Below are 22,121 nucleotides of genomic sequence, written 5' to 3' on the forward strand. Positions count from 1 at the left end.
AATTATTTTCACCCAGCCATTACCAACAAAGCAATGAATACTCCGCCATGCCCTTAATTTGCCTGTCAGTGGTTTGATGTAAAGGTTATCAAGCATTTGCAATGCAATAGGTCTTGCAATTACATTATTTTGAGCTATTGACATTCTAAATGTCAGTTTTTTTCCCTTTGTGAAGCATTAATCAAATTGTGTAATACAAAATGGCAATAGCTTACTTTGTTGTAATTACAATATCTATTGCATTGCATTTGTACTAGTGTGAGTTTTGTATTGTAAATGGCACTGGCTTTTATTAATGTGATATTCTTTTATCACATTAATCTAATGCATTAAAAAAATGTTAATGCCCACGCATTTTGGAATAAGGACTCTGAGTGGATATTACATATACCCTTGTATTGTTACAATGACTGCAGTTACAGGTGTGAGATCACTATCACTGCAGATATAGGTGTGATATTACTATCACTGCATATAAAGGTGTGAGCTCACTATTCCTGCAATAGGGGGGTAACACCTCTCCCTGTAGAAGGATTCCATTGTTCCAGAGCCTCGGATTTTTGGCATACACACCTAGAAGCTGCTTGAGAATCTGTGCACGGGGCAACCCTAGTTGTCAAATCCTAGTTACACCCCCTGTCATTATGGCTGGCCTGACACTGATACTTGCGCTGAGGTGCGATAGACATTAGTAGTTTACCCAGACCCACCAACTTCCCCCGGCTCAGCAGCCAATCCCTTTGCCCGTTTAATAACCATGTGTCCTATACCGGCCTTAGCAGCCCCCTTTAAGTGCCGGTGTTTGATTATTTCAAAGCTGCCAGCCAGTTGACTGGTGCTGCTCTTGCTGCCTGCTAATAGTTCAATAATTAAAAGTGTTGACTGTGACAACAGGCAGGCTGGTACCGCTGCCCCTCATTCCTTGCACAGCTTGCCTCGGCCTCGCTGTAATGATAATGTGCTGACTGGTGGGCCGAGAGGTTACCGACTGCCTGCTACTCACTGGTTTCCGTTCCCACAGTTGCCTCTTTGTTGCCAGCTCCCAAAAGTGCATAGTTTAAATTTTTCATTCTCCCTACCTCCTTCGCTTGTAGTGTCAAGGAACGTCAGACCCTCCATATTGCAAGAAACAGTTCCTAGAGTGATTTTGTGACTACACTATTACATCACTGAGGCCGATTTTAGCCATTCGTGAGCACTGGTCTTGTTAATCATTTCTATTCTATGATGCAAAAATTCCAAAAGTCTTCTTTTATTTTAGCACCTGACTCGAACAACCATGACGGGGTGCTAATAGCAAAAAAACAGGGAGAAAAGCACCCTGGTTACCACGAACCAAGTATACACTAACACAAATCCTATTGTCACCGGGTGTGGGGTGATTTCTGCTGTATAATGACACAGCAACGAGGGCAAAACATACTGTCGGAAACATGATCCGGCAGTACACGCCTCCTAAAGATAAGAAAGTGCTTCACGACAGCCGAAAGGCAGACGTTCCAGTCCGGAAGGGCCTGACGAAAAGGGGAAAGGGCGGCAACCAAAAAGCCTCAGTTCCAATCGGAGGCCACCGTTTTACATAAACGATGACACCAGCCAATGAAAATGGGGGGCGCGGCTTAAAGTCACCTTCTGAAATCTCCTCATCCACAATATCTCTCGCAGAGAGTGCAGCGCATGCTCGCTGCAATGCTAGGCGAGACCTAAAAATCAGGGGGGAAAGAAGGCATCCCTGTCTAGTCCCCCTGCCAATTTTTATTGGTTTAGTGAGATTCCCATTGGACCCTAGCTGACAGATTTTCATACAGGGCCCTGACTGCTGCTAAGAAGGCCTCCCCTAGGTTTGAAGCGTTGGATCACTTTGTATAAAAAGGGCAAGCTGACCCTATCAAAAACCTTCGCAGCGCCAAAGGACATTACTGCCAACGTGACCCTGTATTCTCTTGCCATATCGATCGCCCCAATCAGATCATGTGTTAACTCGGGAAGTTGCCTCCCTTTCATACAGCCTTTTTGATCGGAATGACATAGTGATCCTACCACCTTACCCAGACGTTTAGTTAGAATCAGGGTGTATATTTTATGATCACTTTTAAGAAGAGACATAGGCCTATCAGACTCACAGGCCCTCGGGTTCTTTTTCTGTTTCAAAAGTGTTTTTGATTCTCTAAGGTAGTACTGGCAATTGCAAAGAGTAAGGTAATAACTAAACAGTTCACTACCCAATCCAATGTAAAGTTTAGACTCACTTGTTGTATTTCAATCTTCAGAAGTTCACTTTTCAGCACAATAGGTTTGGTTGGGTCTTGGTTATCATAATATAAGGTTTGAGGGTACATTGTGAAATTATCTTCCATACTTGGTGTGGAGGTCTTTGTTCATATTATAATAGCATCAAATGACTGACTTTAATTTTGTGGATCCTTTTCTGCAGTATGTTCTTTGGTGAGTTCTTTGTTAGGAAGATGTGTATTCTGTAGAGGGTTTGCATGCTGAGTTTTTGCCCCCCAAGTATTGTTATCATTTTGTAATGCTGTGCTGGTATCTATCAAACGTTCCTCCAGTTGGTCCAGGAATTCTGCAGTTCCTCTGGTTCATGGAATTTCCCTGGGTTTTCCCTCTATCATTTCCAGCCTTGATGCTGGATCGAATACTTCATATCTGATACTCCTCTTCTTTAACTGTGATCATAACACCAGAATTTATTCCATATGATAGTTGTGCTGTATGATAAGCCTGATGTTGGGGAAATCCTGTGACCATTATAAGTGTATGGCTCATGCTTTCTTAAAGTTTGAAGTATGAAGCGACCATGCTGATGACATAGCAAACATTCTATTATAGTTCTAAGAAGTATTGGAATTCGATCACTGCTTCTAATTTCATTTGAAAATAAAAGTTGTCAAGACATTTAAAGACATTTTTGTTAAGGCAGTCTGTGCCAGACCCACAAAAAACTTTGTGTGGACCTCTATAGGATAAAATCTTGAGTCAAGTACTTCAGTAAGGACATTAATTGCATCTCTTTGAGCGACATAAGTGTACTAAAAAGAGTGTGAATTGTGAAGTAGCATGAAAAGGGAGATTGTTGATACCATTAGATAATGTTAATGTAGTCTCTGCTATCCCTCATGTATGCCCGTGTTTATATACGAAGGGGTTAATGAAATAATCAGGGAAATATTCACTATCTTTAGGAATCTTCGAAAGCATGTACATTTCAGACATATAGACGGAGGTTTTGTTGAACAATTATTCTTTTGCATCGAGATAACCCATTTCCCTAGCTGTTGCAGTAGTTTTTTTTATGAGTAGGGTTGGACTCTCAATTCACTTTCATATGATGGCACTTCCTGATCATTTGCATGTTTAATGGTGGTCTTGTGACTTCCATTGAGATAGGAAGTAAGACGACGTTTTTGGCTTTACGAATGTTGTGCTAATATAGTTGCAGCTGGTTTGAACCATTATGCCACGCTGATTTTTATTTCCATTCTGGCACTGTAAATAAGCAACATCATCTTATGAAAGAAATTGTCATTCTTTATTAGAGTAAAATGTGGAGACCAGATCTGTTTTGTTATGACTGAGACAGGGATCAAACTTGTTGGTTTAGAGAAGATTCCTGTGGTCCTCACTCAACATTAAGTATGTGTCCTTTGATAAGTTCATACTGAGACAAATGAAATTACTTAAGTATGAAGACTTGTTCTCCACATCATAACTTTTTTTTCCTTACAATGTGACAGTAATTAGTCAACAAGAATCTGCGGTGCTCTCTATTTTCTAGCAGTGTCCACCACAGAGATGTTTTATTTTGTAAATGTATTAATGTGGTAGTACCTGATGGCTTACTTCACCCTGAAAATCGGAATATAGCATGTTTAGCTGCTGAATAATGAATATTGACTAGGATATTTGAAATTGGTATAGTAGATCCTGGATAGTGTTAAAATGTCATTTTGTTGTGTTTTAGGTACCTCTGAAGCCAGGAAGAAGTCTTATGGACTGGGTGAAATTGACAAAAAGCCACAAGGACTTATCAGGGCTAAAGGGGAGGTTCATTGAGGTAACAGAAGAGGAGCTTGCCAAGCACAATAAAAAGGAAGACTGTTGGACTTGCATAAGAGGTATGTGAAATAATATATTTGCGTGTTGGGCATATTTTCCGTCCATTGAAGTTAATTCTTTGAAACGCAATTTGTTTTTGTATTGCATTAGTTGCACTTTATCAGGTAAGTGTACAGAGGAAACAACTTTGATGTAGTCAACAAATGGACAACATTTTGGTTTTAAAAAGAATTGTTTTTTGTTTCCAAACTAATGTCCATTGTGCCTTGATTCTCAAAAGAATTCTTTTTGGGTTTAAAGCATTTTATTGAGACATTTACAAAAATAGAAAACAGTTGCGCAAGGAATCAGTGCTATGACACAGCCATTTAGGAGCGCATTCGGCGCGCAAAGTCTCATCGAACTAAATGCCCATCCGGGCTCAATGCTTGGTGCCTATGCAGCGACAATAACACAAAAAATAAACAACCCCCTTCCCAACTCCCCCCCCACTCCCACCCCTTCTGTCCCCTCTCATTCCCTCCCCGTCCAGTGCTAAGTTCGCTCTCCTGCCTCACCCCTCCCACGCCGCCTTCCCCTCTCAGCCAGTTCTAATCTAAGACTCATCGGTCAGCTGAATCAGCAGGTGATGTTCATCTCAAAAGTCGGAGGTATCGCGGACATGTGAGTTCTTTAAATTCCGTAACCAGTAGTGAGTGAAACGGTTGCCACAGGTCGTTAAACTGCCCCACCTCTCCCGCCACTGTGACCGTCAACTTCTCCATGCCCAGAACATGCCATAATCTATGCAGCCAGCCCGTGATGGAGAGGAGTGTGGTGGTGCGCCATTGTGTAAGGATGTTTTGAACCGCTGAGCCCAGTGCTATTGCAATCTGCCTGCCCCTACGGGACTTTAGGGGGTACATCAACCGGTTGGGCAAGCCCAACAGTACATACGCAGGGAAGCGTGGCAGCTCGATGTCAAAGTGTGCGTCAATCTCGTCCAAGAACTCTTTCCAGTAGGGGCACAGTAGAGGGCAATCCCACAGGACATGCGTAAGTGTGCCTATCTGTCCACAAGCCCGCCAGCATGTGTCCTCAATGTTACGATTCATTTCATGCAATCTTTCTGGTGTGTAGTACCAGTAAGTGGTTACGTTAGTAAACGTTTCAGTAAGTCTCGTGTGGTATGCGGCGTGGCGTGCTCGGTATGAAATTTGGTCCCACTCTGTGTGACTCAGTGTCCTCCCCAGTTCTCCTTCCCAACGTACCCTGCCCGGGTTATAAAGATGAGAGGAAGGAGGCTGCAAAAATTTGTAGAGGTCAGAAATTAATTTTGCATCTGAGGTGCGTGTCACAAGCCACTTCTCATAGGGTAGAAGCCTCCTATCCGCTGATTCACGGACCTGCGGCTGCAGCGCCCAGTGGAACACTTGTAGATAACGCATTCTCTCCGTTTCAGGTAGTTGATAGTCTCGTCTGAGATCCTGAAATGGGATAACGCCATCTGGAGTATACATATGGAACAGCGTCCTGCACCCCGCAGTCCGCCAGCGCGTAAAGGCCCCTTGTTCCATCCCTGGCTTGAAATCCGGGTTCTTGACCAATGGCGTGAACGGCGAGGGGAACGTGGTGAGACCATGCACAATATTGGTGGCATCCCATATCTTCATCGGGATTCGCGTGATGAAAGACGCATACAGATTGGGGGGACGGTGCGCCCTGCACAAAAAGGGCACCTCCTGTAGAGGCCGGCCCGCTACTGCCTGGTCTTGGATCAGCCAGTGTTTATCTGACTCCCATCTGCTCCACTCCACAAGATATCGCAGTTGTGTCGCCTGGAAATACTTGCGTAAGTCCGGTGTACCCAGACCCCCTGCTTCAGGGTCTAGCGTGGATAAAGCCCTCGTCAGCCTGGGTTTGCGGCCCTGCCAGATGAAACGTGCAAGGTCCGCCTGAGGCTGTTGGATCCACCCTTTGGGGGGTTGAAGCGGCAGAGCCCGGAAAAACAATTCTTTTTGAATCCAGAAGTCTACTTGCCACCTTAATATTTTGGCAGAATAAATTGCTACAAAGTTAAATAAAATATCAACAAAATCTCCAATTTCTGGCTTATACATTGAATTAGATTCCATCTATTATGCATTGCGACAATTCTTTTGTGGGTTTGGATAATTAAATTATCATAGTTAGTTAAATTGCGGGAAGGAAGACCAGGAGGATTTTAATAAGATTGCTCTGGTATATTAAGCTTTTTTCAAATTTTTTATTTTAGTAACAATGTTATGCAGGGATCGATTAGGAATAGGAGAGAGCATCATTAAACACTTTAATACACGTGTAATTAATACACTTACAAGGAGAAAAGCAATGTAAACATTTAGCCTAGGTAATGAAGAAAGTGGGAATTACAGGGGTGATTAAAGAACTTACAGAAACGGATGGCATGAACTTGGGTAGAAATGTTCAGGTGCTATTAAAAAATAATAATGATAACTTGTTTTTATATTTAAAGCTTCATATTGCATGTTTGCCCTCTTTAAGTGCTGCATGTAGGATTGCCACCTTTCTTACCAGCCTGCAGCTTAAAAATACCTACCGGGATAGCAAAAAACAGCCAGATGGCAACTCTTGTTGCTGGTAACCGGTATTAGTATTGTCCAATTTATTGGTCAGAAATTTACTGACTTTGCAAGGATGGTAGACAGAGTACGATGTGTCCGGAATTCAAGTTTTGATCCTCAGATCAATGCTTTTGTCACTAGCTAGCATTATATTCACTGAGGTTTTCCTGAATTCTTGTAGAGCAGTTGTCTCACTACAATGGATGGTGCAGAATATGGAGTTACAGGAAGCGAGCCAAATTAATAAACTTTCAGATAAAGATAAAGAGTTGCTAGATTGAAATATTATCATGAATATTAGTTGTTACATCGAAGGAAGTTACAACATTTAAATAACATTCTACATGGTAAATAATATTTTGAGCCCACAAATATATATGTATAACCTAGTTATACTTTCAATCATGTTTCTATGTTCACAAAATTTCCCCCAAGAAATGCTCCGATGATTCTTTTTGGGCATGGAAAGTTTTGGCCCAATCCGTTAAGTGGCGGGCTAAGAAAAAGTGGGGGGCTTAAAAATATGCGTTTCCTTTTTTTAATTCCCATAGGAATTTTAGACACGACTGCTGAACGTAGTTTGGAAATATTAAACAAAATTCAAATTTGTATTTATAGGGATGCAAAGTCTTGGCAAACTCTCATTGTCTTGTGCTGCAATCTGATTGGCTGCTAACACTTCAACTAGAAAGTATTGGCAGCCATCCTGGGACTCAGCTTCAGCTGAGTCCCAGGAAAAACATTAAAAAAAAGAAAGGAGGGCAGGGTAGGAATGCCCTGATCCACTTAGCTCTGGTTATGTGATCCGAGAGGGACCCCGACGGGGCCAAAAAGCACTTAAAAAAAAAACTTTTGCCATGAAAACGTGACAGTGCCACAAATCTGTGGCAAAAAAACAAGAACAGGCATCGACGTTTGTTTTGAATAGAGCCACCAGTGGGCGAGGTACCATGGGCATGTGGGCTTTTTAAAAACAAGGAGGGGGGCACACAGGCCCCCTCCTAGGGCTTATTAATGCCCCAGGGACCTCCACCTCCCCAGACCATATTATTGTATTACAGGGGGGCAGGAAGTGTGTCTGCAGAGTGCTGGATGAAATCCCAGCCAACCTGCTATATGGGACATACTGGTGGTACTAGTAGGGGTTCTTGGCATCCAAGGGGATTTCATCTCCTGACCAGTAGTGTGCCAGCAGCTGCATTTGCAGAGTTGTGGAGAAAGGAGGCAAGGCCTCTGACCAATCAACAGCAATCCCACTTTGTGGGAATTACTGGGGTAGCAGGAGGGGTTCTTGACCCAGAGTGACCCTAGCATTCAAGGGGAATCCATTTCCTCATTAGTAGTGCACTAGGATGAGAGTTTGCAGTGTGGTGGAGAAAGAGGGCGGGGCCTCCGATGAGCTCTCAGCAATCCTGCTCTGTGGAACTTAATAGAGGTAACAAGAGGGAGATTTTGGGCCTTAAGGGAACTCGGAATTCAAGAGAACATCATCCCCCAAGCAGTAGTGCACCAGGAGAAATGTGTGCAGAGTGATGGAGAAAGAAGGTAGGGCCTTCGAGCGCTCAGCAGTCTTGCTGTGTGGAACTTACTAGCGGTAACAGGAGAGGTTCTTGGCCCCTAAGGACCCTTGGCATCCAAGAAGACTTCATCCCCCAACCAGTAGTGCACCAGGAGGATGGTTTGCAAAGTGGTGGAGAAAGGGGGCAGACCTCCAATGAGCTGTTGGCAATCCTGCTGGGTGGGACTTACTCAAGGTAACAGGAGGGGATTCTTGGTCCCCAAGGACCCTCAGCACCCAAGTGGACTTTATCCCCCAACCAGTAATGCACCAGGAGGTTTGTTAGCTGAGTAGTGGAGAAAGGCGGGGCTTCTGACAAGATCTCAGCAATCCCACTGTGTGGGACTTACTGGAGGTAACAGGAGGATGTGTGTACCCATTCACACACCCATTGAGACAATTTTGCAGCTACTCCCACGACCATTCACACACCAATTGAGACACCAACATACTCACTCATACATCCACTGAGACACTCATGCACTCACTGACACTCTCACTTTCGAAAGTTACAGTTAGGAAATAAAATATAAAAAACCTTAGAAATTCACAGAAAGAAACAAAAGTTACAGGGACGTTCTAGTTAGACTCAGATTTCACTCAGATAAAACAGAAGTCCTCATCCTCGGTACTACCACCCCTTCTGCATGGGACAGCACCTGGTGGCCAACTTCCCTCGGAAGCACACCTACCCCCTCAGCCCACGCTAAGAACCTCTGCATCGTACTCGCCTCCTCACTCACCATGAACCGACAAGTCAATGCTGTCACCTCCAGCTGTTTCAACACCCTCCGCAAGACCTTCAAGCGGATCCCCCCTGAGTCAAGGAAGACAGTCACCCACGCACTCATCACCAGCAGACTTAACTATGGAAACGCACTCTACGCCGGCATCAACAAGTCCCTACTCTGCAAACTGCAGACAATACAGAACACCGCCGCCAGACTGGTCCTCGGCATCCCCCAACACCAACAAATCAGCAAACACCTACGAAGTCTCCACTGGCTCCCCGTGGAGAAAAGAGTCACTTTCAAAATCCTCACGCCTACAAATGCCTACACAACATCAGACCCAAATACCTCAACGACCGAATCAACTTCCACGTCCCGAAAAGAAACCTCCAATCTTCTAATCTCGCACTGGCTGAAACCCCACGTATCCACAGAGCCAGAGCAGGCAGAAGATCCTTCTCTCACATTGCAGCCAAGACCTGGAACGAACTACCGGCAGACATCAGACGCGCCTCCTCCCTGAACACCTTCAGGAAGACCCTCAAGACCTGGCTCTTCAGCTAAACAGTTACGCGGACCCCGCCCCCCTCAGCACCTTGAGACCCTCACAGGTGAGTAGCGCGCTTACAATTCCCTGATTATTTGATTGAAATTCAGCAGTTATAATTACCTGAGCTAACTATAATTTATACCCTGCAATGCACTGCTTATGACCGCCCATATTACAGCACTCATGAAATGGTGAGTGACATCACTGATGGCATCATCCACAGAACCACTTACATGCCCACTCATACCCCTGTACAACCTCACATACACCCTCCCCCACACAACCACTCACAAACCCATTCACAGACCCATACACCCACTCACGGATTCATAGAGCTACTTAAACACCCATTTACACATGCATCTACTCTCACAATCATTAACTCACACATACCGTCACTCATGCAGAGTGGTGGAGAAAGGGGGCAGAGCCTCCAACCAGCTGCCAGGGATCCCTCTGTGTAGGACTTAGTGGAGGTATCAGGAGGGTTTCTTGGCTACCAAGGTCCCTCATCATCCAAGGGGACTTCCTCTCCCAACCAGCAGTGTGCCAGGAGTAGTGGAGAAAGAAGGCATGGCTTCTGTTCTTCACACCTAAGGACCCTCCGCAGCCAAGGGAGCAGGAGAGGTAGTTGGCCCCCAAGAACCCTCAGGAGTAAAGTGGACTTCATCCCCCAACCTGTAGTGCACCAAGAGGCGGTTTAAAGAGTGGTAGAAAAAGGTGGCGTGGCTTCCTCAGAAATTCTGCTATTTGGGATGTACTGGAGATAACTGAAGGGGTTCTTGGCCCCCAAGGACCTTCAGCATGCAAGGGGACTTCCTCTCCCAACCAAGAGTTTGCCAGGAGCAGTAGAGAAAGTGAGCGGGCCTCTGGCAACTAGCGGTCTGGATTTTTTTTTACAGGAGGGGGCTACGTCCCCCTCTTTCCCTGATCCGATTTTGGCACCGGGGACCCCATGCCAGAGGGAGTCAAACATTTTTTTAATGGGGAAGCATACCGCTCGGCTTCCCTCCCTGAGCTGATTTCAGCTCCGGGAACCCCATCCCCAGGGGTCCGGCCTTTATTTTATATTTGTTTAAAAAAAAGCTAAAAGGGGAGGGGGCAACTTCAGCTCTGCGGTACCCATCTCGGGGCCAGGCCTTTATTTATTTATTTATTTACTTAAAAGCTAAAAGGGAGGGGTGCGATTTCCGCCCCGGACACCCCATTCTCATGGCCTGGTCTATATTTTATATTTGTTAAAAAAAATCTAAATGCTAAAAGGTAAGGGGCCAATTTCATCCCCAGGGACCCAATCCTCGGGCCCAGTCTTTTAATTTATTTTCTAAAAAAACAATAAGGGGAGAAGGGCCATGTGGCCCCTGTCCTGGGCTGATTTCAGCCCTGGGGATCCTAACCCCAGAGCCTTCCCTCTAATGTGGGTGCACTGGTCCAACCAGGACACCCACTCTCCAAAGATGGGGACTGTGGGGGGATCCTGAAGGCCCCCACAGTCCCTGCCTGCTCCCCCACCACATGGGGGAGCCGACATTGGTTTTATACATAGAGAGCTCCTAACATTCAGCTCCCTGTGTGTAAGAGCAATTGTGCTCCGCTTTGAGGGAACTAATGCAAATTTCTCTTGTGTGCTCAAAGCGGAGCACAGTTTGATATTGCTTGGTGGGAGTGGGACACACTTGCAAAGCCATAGCAAACAGCTAAGTCCTTGGGGTGGGCACCCTGGGACATAGCAGGAGCCTGCCCTGGGGTTGGTGTTCTCCAGGGCCATCCCGCATTTCTATGTTAATTTCTCCGGGGAGGTGGTGGTCACTGGTGCTGCTGGGGGGCCCATGGCCCCCTGCATACTATTACATATGCCCCCAGGACTTGACCCACCCGGGGGCATTTTAAAACACAGGCACAGGAGCCCACTCTTGTGTTTTCTACCTCACTATAAAAATGTTTTTTTTAAATGCGTTTTATGCCTCTGGAACCCAGAGGGTCCAAGAGGCACTCCAAGACCATAACTTGGGGGTCAGGGTATTCCTAGCTTGACCCCTTTTCTTTATTTGCACTTTTGTTTTGGGGGACTGGGTGGAGCCAAGTCCCAAGATGTCTGACAACACTTCCTGGTTAAAGTGTTGCAACCAATCAGAGCTGTGCATTTCTTGGCACAAGCTTGTGTTTTTTTGCGAATGCTTTGTGGCCAGAGATAACACTAACTTTTTCTTCTTAAAGTTGTTCTGTTGCAGGGATGTTGTGTATATTGTGGCAACATCGTGAATTTTGGTGAAAATATCAAAAATCTATATATTTGTACATACACACTCGCTGGTTACTGTCACAGACTCATGTTTGTACTCGCAAACTCACTCAACCACTTATACACCCATTCATATACCCACTCACACACTTATACATACCCATTCAGGTACTCATGCACCCACTTACTGACTCACTTGGAGAGTGGCACACCCATGTACAGACCCACTGAGAGACTCACACATTTATTTATAGGCGCACTCATAGACTCATGTGCAGTGTCATGCCCACTTAGAGACTTTTACACCCACTCATAGACTCACCTGGGCACGCATGCACCTACTCACAGACCAACTCAGATACTCATGCACCCACTTACAGACTCACTCAGAGAGTCATGCTCCCATGTATATACTCACTCAGAGACCTCCACAGTCACTTACAGACCTATTCACACACTCACTTATGTACTCACATACCCACTGATCCACTCAAACACCTACTGACAGACCCAGTGACACACTCATACACCCAGTCAAAGATCCACTCAGACACTCATACACTCACACACCCATACAGTCCCTCACACACTCAGTCACAGACCCTCTTAGTGACTTTTATACTCAGTAGCTCACTCATATACTCAGAGACTTAGACACCCACTGACAGACTCACTCAGATATACACCCACCCTGTCACTCACCCACTCAAAGATTCATGCATCCACTCACAGAGCCACCCAGACACTCACCTTCCCAGTCACAGATCTACTCAAACACCCATGCATCCAACCATTCACTCACCCACTCACAGACCCACTCAGAGACTCTTGCACCCACTCACAGAACCACTCAGACACTCACGCTCCCAGTCATAGACTCACTGAGAGACTCATGTACTCATTCACAGACTCACTCATACACTCACTCACTCACCTACTCTTACACCCACATAAACACCCATGTATCTACTCACAGATCCAGTCAAACAGTCATATACTTACTTACAAATGCACAAAGGCACTCATGTACCTGCCCACAGATTGACTGAGAGAATCATGCAACCAACCACAGACTCATTGAGACAGTGATGCTCCCAGTCATAGATGCACTTAGACAGTCACACAGTTTGGTACAGAACCATTGATAGACTGATGCACCGCCTCACAATTCCTCTGAAATACATATACAGTGAATGAATGACTTACTAATACAGTGATGCACACAGTCACAGATTCCACTGAAAGAGTTATACACTGTGTTATAGAGATATTAAGGGAGATATACATGTTATTATAGAGAATCTTTCAGATAGTAATGTGTTTAATGCGTTGGTTGTAATCCATTTAGCAGTTATATGTTTTGAATGTGTTGGTGGCAACAATTCACTTAAAAAAACAAAAGTTACAGGGACGTTATAGTTAGGAATTACCATGCTAAAAACCCTAGAAATTCACTGAAAAAAACAAAGGTTACAGGGACGTTCTAGTTAGGCTGCCATTTCACAAATATAAAACCAGAGAAATTCAGCAGTTGTTACCTGAGCTAACTATAAGCCAAGCCCCAGCAATGCACTTCTTATGACCTCACTTATTATATCACTCATGAGATGATCGTGACATCACTGATGACATCTGAAATGACATCCCTGATGACATCTGAAATGACATCACTGATGACATCATCTAGAGAAACACTGGCACACCCACATACACCCCATAAAATTTGTCATATACCCACTCCCACACAATCACTAACAAACTCATTAACAAAACCCATTAGAACACTCACACATCTCTGAGAGAGAGAAACTTGTTTATTAAGACCTTGGTCTTTTAAACAGTACAGAACACACGCAATTAGGCCCAAAAAGTACCGACAGACAAAATTCTACTACATCTTAAATAGGTAAAATTCAGTACTTGTTAAAAGAACGTCACACATCTCATCACTCATCCATACAGACAGTAACATCAATTCACCCATAGAGCCAATAATGGAACCACTAACTCACATATACAGCCCCTCATGCACAGTGGCAGGTGGTAGGTTTAGGAGGGAGGGGGCAAACGGAACACACACACGTGCATACACACTCACAGCCATGCATTCAGACATGCACACAAACACATCCTTTCACAGCACTCATTACCAAACATTCATACATACATACACTCATGCATGCACCAAACATTAATTAAAAAAATAAACACACACATAACTGCAGCTCTTCCTCGGAGATCCCAGGAGGCTTGGCACTGCTGCCTTCCATCATTGGCTTGCCTGCCTGAAGTGCGCCAATGAGAGATGGCAGCAGTCCCGACGTCATTACAAAGTGTGATGGGGTCAGTTAGACTACTGACCCCACCCCACTCTGTGATAAAGCGTGACTGATTGACACTCAACTCTGGATGCTTCAGGGCTTAAAACTGAAGCACACAGGTGCGAGGCACTCATTAATGCTACCTCTCGTCACTTAGGGGAGGGCCTCAGGGACCTTTGCTGAGCTGAGGAGGTCCCGCTCATTGGAGCTCTGACTTCCTCAACCCAGCAAAGTTCAGCTCAGGCAGCTAGGAGCCTGCACATTTAGCTCATGTCTGGCTCCTGGCTGCCTGACCTGAAAATGAACAGTGTCTGTCAGGCTGACCTTAGTTCAACCTGACAGATAATGTTCATGAGAGGCAAAAGGATGGCATGGCCCCTCAGCCCTAATGGACTGGCTGCCGTTGCTCATTCATCTACTCACTTACCAATACATTCAGTCATAGAGACATAGCCACACTTACATACTCACTCACATCCATACAGCTACTAACACAGTAACTGAGTTAACCATACACTCACTCACCCATATGGCCACTAAGTCACTTTTACAATTACACACACAGCAACTCAGTTACTTATACATATACTGATAACTATACTCATTCACCTATACAGTGACTGAGAGTACCGCATACTCTTATACAGCCTCTTTGACCGTCCTGACTCGTGCAGATCCGGTTGCTCCCCTCTGTCCTCCTGGGTATCGTAGCGCTACTCCTAAGCTGCCTGTGCTCTGTGCTTTGTTCCTAATATTTCATCACTGCGCCGCATTGTCTCTCATCCTGGCTCTGACATTAGCGCTGCTTTGCTGCTTTGTTTACTGATTGCACTGTGCTTAATTTCATAGCGCCGACTTGTACTCTCAAGTGCTGTGTTCATTGCGCTGCTCTGTGACCCCTCACTGCGTCCACCACTCAGCCATTTGATTTGTGGATTTTTTATTTCTGTAATAGCGCTCCAGTGCTCGCCCCAACCTCTCCCTGCTTACTGTTGTTGTTATTGTTGCAGCCATTTGCTGGCTGTGACGTCCAAGCCCGGCCCTCCAATCACGCTCCCGCCTCCCAGCTGAGCCTGCCTCGCCCCTCCCCTCCCAATATCCTCTTATGACAGAAGCTTTTGCGCGCAGCGTTCACGCGCAGCGACCGGGCCCAATCCGCGCCGAAGGTGCGCCAAAGGTAAGCCCGTCTACGCCCGTCCGCGCCTGGACCGCGCCCAGCGCCAGACCCCCTGCCCCTCGCGCTGCCCAGCCGCCCCGCACTACCTACGATGCCGCCACCCTCCTAGCCCTTAACCCCGGTCGCGCCCCCAACTGCGTCCAAGCCGCTCCTGGACGCACCCATGGACCGTTCTCCTGCTTCTCCTGCAAATTTAGCGGCACCGACAACATCTCCGCTACGACCACACCACAGATTCCCGACCCCAACCACCTACAATGCATCCTTCTCAACACCCGCTCGGTCCACAGGCACGCCATTGACCTTTGGAACCTACTTGACACCATCTCTCCTGACGTCGCCTTCCTAACGGAAACATGGATGAACGCTTCCTCCCCCCCTGACATCGCCATCGCTATCCCTGATGACTATAAGATCACACGCAAGGACCGCACCGACCATACAGGAGGAGGAATCGCTATCGTCCATAAGAAATCCATCCGCATCTCTACCAGCTCCGACGCCAACCTCGCTAACTCCGAACACCTTCACTTCCAGATCCACATCGACCCCAAGACAACTCTCAGAGGCACCCTCCTCTACAGACCACCAGGACCCCGCGCAAAATTCAGTGAAGACATCACGGACTTCATCACCCCACACGCGCTCCCCTCCAAAGACTACATCCTTCTGGGAGACCTCAACTTCCACCTTGAAAAGATCAACGACCGCAACACCGCCACCCTCTTAGACAACCTCGCCAACCTCGGACTTAAACAACTGGTCACTTCCCCCACCCACATCGCAGGTCACACACTCGACCCCATCTTCACCTCCAGCAACCATGTCTCCTTCAGCCACACTATGGATCTCCTCTGGACTGACCACAGCTGCGTTCACTTCACCTACAACAAGCCGAAACCCATCATCCACCTCCAACCAACTCTACAAAGAAACTGGAACAAAATCACCACGGATCAGATCTCCACATCGCTCCTTCGAACCTCCCCAGCCCTCTCCTCTAACGCCAACGAAGCCGCCTCCAACCTCACCCTTTGGTTATCCAACACCGCCGACACCTTAGCACCACTGAAAAAACGTCAACACAAACTTGGCAACAAGAAGGCCTCATGGTTCAACGATGATCTCAAGAAGTCCAAGAAACTGTGCCGCTCCCTTGAAAAGGCCTGGAAAAAAGACCCATCCACCAGCAACAAGGACGCCTTCAAAAGCGCCACCCGTACTCACCACCAACTGATCCGAAAAGCCAAGAAAACAGCATTCAAGGATCGACTTGACAACAACGCCCACAACAGCAAGGAACTTTTCAACATCGTCAAGGAATTTTCCAACCCCTCGGCCAACTCCAACGACATCACCCCCTCTCAAACCCTCTGCGACTCCCTAGCCTCTTTTTTCCACAACAAGATTGCTGACATCCACAACAGCTTTGACAACCAACCCGGAAGCCAACCCACCCTACCATCTGCTGACCATCTTCCTCCCGTAAACACCCTTAACGCCTGGAACCCAATCTCCACTGAGGACACCATCCGCCTGATGAATTCCATCCACTCTGGATCCCCCACAGACCCATGCCCTCACCACATCTTCAACAAAGCAGACTCCGTCATAGCTCCGCACCTCCGAGACGTCATCAACTGCTCCTTCAACTCCGCTACCTTCCCAGAAGACTGGAAACACGCTGAACTCACCGCCCTTCTGAAAAAACCAACAGCAGACCCCACCGAACTCAAAAACTACCGCCCCATCTCGCTTCTTCCATTTCCGGCCAAAGTCATCGAGAAAGCCGTCAACAACCAGCTCGCCGCCTTCCTCGAAGCCAACAAATCACTCGACCCCTCACAATCTGGCTTCCGAGCCAAACACAGCACTGAGACCGCCCTCATCGCAGCAACAGACGACATTCGAACTCTACTGGACAATGGAGACACAGTCGCCCTCATCCTCCTCGACCTCTCTGCAGCCTTCGACACAGTCTGCCACAGCACCCTTTTACAACGCCTCAGAAACATCGGAATCCAAGGAAAAGCACTGGAATGGATCACCTCGTTCCTCACCGGAAGAACACAGAGAGTCCGCCTCCCACCATTCAAGTCCGAGGCCTCTGAAATCATCTGCGGCGTACCTCAAGGATCCTCACTCAGTCCCACCCTCTTCAACGTATACATGAGCCCCCTCGCGGCCATCGCCCGCCAACACAACCTCAACATCATCTCTTACGCGGACGACACTCAACTGATCCTTTCTCTCACCAAGGACCCCAGCACCGCCAAAACTAACCTACACGAAGGAATGAAAGAAGTCGCCGAATGGATGAAACAAAGCCGTCTGAAACTGAACTCAGACAAAACAGAAGTCCTCATCTTAGGTACATCCCCCTCTGCATGGGACGACTCCTGGTGGCCGGAAGCCCTCGGAAAAGCACCCATCCCGACAGACCACGCACGGAACCTTGGCGTCATCCTGGATTCTTCACTCTCAATGAACAGACAAGTCAGCGCCGTATCCTCTTCCTGCTTTAACATTCTTCGCATGCTCAGAAAAACATTTCGCTGGATCCCCTCCGAAACAAGGAAAACAGTCACCCACGCTCTAGTCACGAGCCGACTGGACTACGGAAACACCCTCTACGCAGGTACCACCGCTAAACTCCAGAAGAAACTACAACGAATCCAAAACGCCTCAGCCAGGCTCATATTAGACATCCCACGCAACGAACACATCTCTGGTCACCTTAAAGACCTCCACTGGCTACCCGTCAATAAGAGGATCACTTTCCGACTGCTTACCCACGCACACAAATCACTCTACGACATCGGACCAGATTGCCTCAACTCTCGACTGTCCTTCTACACCCCCTCCCGCCAACTTCGCTCTTCCAGCCAAGCCTTCGCCACTGTACCTCGCATCAACAAGACCACCATGGGAGGCAGATCCTTTTCATACCTGGCTGCCAAAACATGGAACTCACTCCCCGCTTACCTTCGCCTCACCCAGAATCACCTAGCGTTCAGAAAGCAGCTTAAAACGTGGATATTTGACAAATAATCCTCCTCCCCTTCCTAAGCGCCTTGAAACCCTCTGGGTATGTAGTGCGCTATACAAATTTTATGACTTGACTTGACTTTCATACTCACTTACTCACCCATACAACCACTCAAACCCCATTCGCTCACACATACAGCCACTCATACCCTCTCACTAACCCTCACATCTACTTACATACCCATTGATGCACCAAGACAGCCTCTCATGTACCCTGTCACTTGCCCGAAACAATCACTTATGTATCTGCTCAAATGCCAATTCAGCCACTCGTACACCCTCTCATTCACCATTTACAACCACTGATACACCAACTCAGTCAACTATACAGATACTCACACAGTCACTCACTTACTCATACATGCACTGACACATCCACTCTCTCACATATAAAAACTCACACACCCACTATCTCATGTATAAAGTCTTTTATATACCCATTCAATCTTCTATACACCACTTACAAACCCATTCACTTATCCATAAGGCAATTCCACAACAAGTTACCTTACTATATATGTTTAACACTCAGTAATTTTTAGAAAACACTCACAATCACTGAATGATGTCATCAGTGATGCTATTTGAGATGTCATCAGTAATGTCATTTGAGATGTCATTAGTGATGTCATCAGTGATGTCACTGACCATGTCATGAGTGTGATGTAATATGTGATACTACAGTGTGGGGGTATGAGTTATAGTTAGCCCATGTAACTATAACTGCTAACTTTCTCTGGTTTTGAAAGAGTGAAATGTCAGCCTAACTATAACATCCGTCTTTCACTGAAAAAACAAATATATAAATATATATACATACATGTATATGTATATGTATGTATGTATATATATATATGTGTATATATATATATATGTGTATATATATGCAGAGAACTCCGTCTTTTAGTATCCAGGCTCTGGAAAGACGAACACGGACCCAGTAAGTTTGTTGGAAAAGGTATTTATTCCAAAGTAGCACCACGCACCGCCATGACGCATTTCGACCCCAGAAAGGCCTTGATCATATGACGCAGATAATGCAAGCCACCATATTTAAAGTGCAAGTACTTAATGTCATGTGAGCGTTGGGCCAATGGATATAGAAAACATACTTACGTTTTGTTTAACATATGAATTTACAATGAACACAAATTTGTTTTACATTGGTGGGTTAAAACTTCAAAATAGTTTAAACAAATGTGCAGAGACCAGTTGGTCTGGTCAGCTGTGAGGGTTTACTGCTCTGCTGTCTAAACTTAATAAACCTATCTTAATAACCTGAAGACGTGTCCTGCTACCTACTTAACTCTATTTACAACATTCTCCTTTCACTCGTGTGGGTTTGCCACAAAACTGTGTGCTCTTAGTAGTTCATTCTGCCTATTCAACCAACACCAAACATTGCCCAGATGTGAGGCCATGTCAATCTGCCTCAGGGTCCACCGGTGCTTCACTTGACAGCCGTGCCGGCTGTAATAATGAAATCCAAGAGTTGCCCCAGGTGAAGTGCACTCTTCGACAAACACATTTATTCACGGAGAGCAGTCTTGGTGAGTTAAATAAACAAAGCAGTGAAATGCTGGATGCGTTTCGGGATAACAATGCCTGAATGAAGCACGTACCCAATGCAGCACTCTTTTCCTACTGATATATCCCCACTTAACATCATTATGCTCAGGTGAGTACAAGCCAGTGCTGTCCATCCTGGGATTCGTAGTTCGCCTTTCACCCATGTGGGTTTGCCACAAAACTGCGTGCCCTTAGTAGTTCCTTCTGCCAATGCAACCAACACCAAACATAGCCCTCGGATGTGAGGTTATATCAATCCTCATCACGTTGCCCCAAATAAGACTGCTGCAGCCCACAAGGATCCCTAGGTGGTGCATTTTGCAGCTGGGCCGGCAGTAACATTGAAATCCAAAAGAATTGCCCCCAGACAAAGTGCACTCTTCGACAGACAAATGTATTCACGGAGAGCAGTCTTGGTGAGTTACATAAACAAAGCAGGTCATGACTGATGCATTTCAGGAAAACAATCCCTTTCTGAAAGGCAGCAATACCCACTGCTGCAGTCTTGTCCTACCGATATTTCCCCTCTTAACATCATTATGCTCAGGTGAGTACAAGTCAGAGCTATGCATCTTGGGGTCTGTAGTTAAAATTACAATGTAATCCTCCAAACCCAGGCCTCAAGAAATCTACTTGCCCCTTACTATGGTTGTAGTAAGGAGCAAGAGGCAGATGTATATATAATATCCTTTAATCCAGTAAGATGTAGATAACAGACGAAACAAGGGTACGCCAGGAACACAGCTTCTAGTCTAATCATCCAGCAGCAATTCAACTCAGTGGACTAGAATACAGAACTAATGACATACGTTCCATAGCTCGCTACAGCACGAGTCTTAAAGGCACATTCAATTACAATATACAAAGTACTAAGAACAACACATGTATAACACATCCCCCACCTATGAAATAATAATAAATAAATAAATAAATAAAAGTTCACTAAGAGTAAAGTGAATGTAACTAAAATGATTACATCACATATTCTTTTAGCCAACTTGGAAAAACTCTTTTTCTCTTATTACAAACCTTATTAGCAACATCAGAATTGTTATTCTCATTAATAGGTCCAGCATCAGTAGCATCAGTAAGATGATCACCATTAGTAGTCATATTTCTAGTAAAACATTACTAGAATGATTTCTGGTGGATAACCCCGATACCCCAGTTTGTTCATCCTGAATGATATTTGGATTTTGTCAACTTTCACTTGCTAACTGAGATTGCATATTACTGTTTTCGAAATAATCTTCAATCCATTCAAAATTATTAATATGATCATGTCCATGACTGTCTCCATTATGATCTTGATTCAGATCAATAGCACTTCTACAACTTGTTTAGGCGTTTCAAATCGGATTTCACCCTTAGGAACCTTAAATGGTTTTTTAACTCAGACCCAATCGCCCACTCTAACTGGAACTTCCTTAGTTCCATAACGCCTATCATATAGTATTCTTTACTTTTAGAATGTACCAAATCCAAATTATTCTTCACTTTTATCGGGGACCATGCCTTTCCAAAGCCAACCATGGTTAAATTTACACCTTGGTGTTCTACCTCTCATCATCATTTCAAAAGGAGATAGCCCAGTACTCATCTGAGATGTGATTCTGTAAGACCATACTGCTTTTTGCACTTGAATTTTCCAAACCAATTGCTTGTTTATAGCTGCCTGTATAACGCCTTTGATAACTCTATTGTACAGTGCCAATACCACTCGGGTTGCACAAAGCTGTCGTTTCATGCTTCACGCCACACCTTTCAAAATAATCCTTGGCCATTTTGGATAAAAATTGTATGCCATTATCAGTCAACACACAAACTGGTAAACCTTCCATTACAAAAATGTTGTCTAAAAATTTAAGAACAGTATTTCACAATTGGCCAGAGTACAAAGATCAATAGCTACAAACCCACATTCTTTCAAATCTCCAACGGGTCCAAAAATGTCAACAGCTAATGTGTCCCAAGGGAGATTTGGAATCAATCCTTCACTCATCTCCGCTCTCAAAGTTTTTAACGATTTGTCAGCAGAGCAGCAAACAGGGCAACTCTTTACAAAATTCTCCACATCTTTGTTGACTCCAGGCCACCAAAACACTCCTTTCGCCACCAATTTAGTTCTAACTACTCCAAAATGCTCCTCATGACATAAATTCAATAACTTTTTAGGTCTCGCATGGCGTACTGCGCACATGCGCAGTCGAGCTTGCGTGATTTTATGTTTCAGGGTGAGTTTCACTAGCGA

The 22,121-nt window shown here is 45.5% G+C and overlaps 1 protein-coding gene across 1 annotated transcript in view; it reads left to right on the forward strand.

The window, feature by feature from the left end:
* Positions 1–22,121, forward strand: part of CYB5R4 (cytochrome b5 reductase 4) — a 1,096,982-nt gene that overhangs the window by 47,921 nt on the left and 1,026,940 nt on the right. Inside the window, exon 2 of the mRNA XM_086926570.1 lies at positions 3,977–4,130. Within this exon, the coding sequence (XP_086782696.1) occupies positions 3,977–4,130 (154 nt within the window). The remainder of the gene's footprint in view (positions 1–3,976; positions 4,131–22,121) is intronic.

The sequence above is a fragment of the Lissotriton vulgaris genome, chromosome 6 (assembly GCF_964263255.1).
Source record: "Lissotriton vulgaris chromosome 6, aLisVul1.2, whole genome shotgun sequence".
In the NCBI taxonomy this organism is placed as follows: domain Eukaryota; kingdom Metazoa; phylum Chordata; class Amphibia; order Caudata; family Salamandridae; genus Lissotriton; species Lissotriton vulgaris.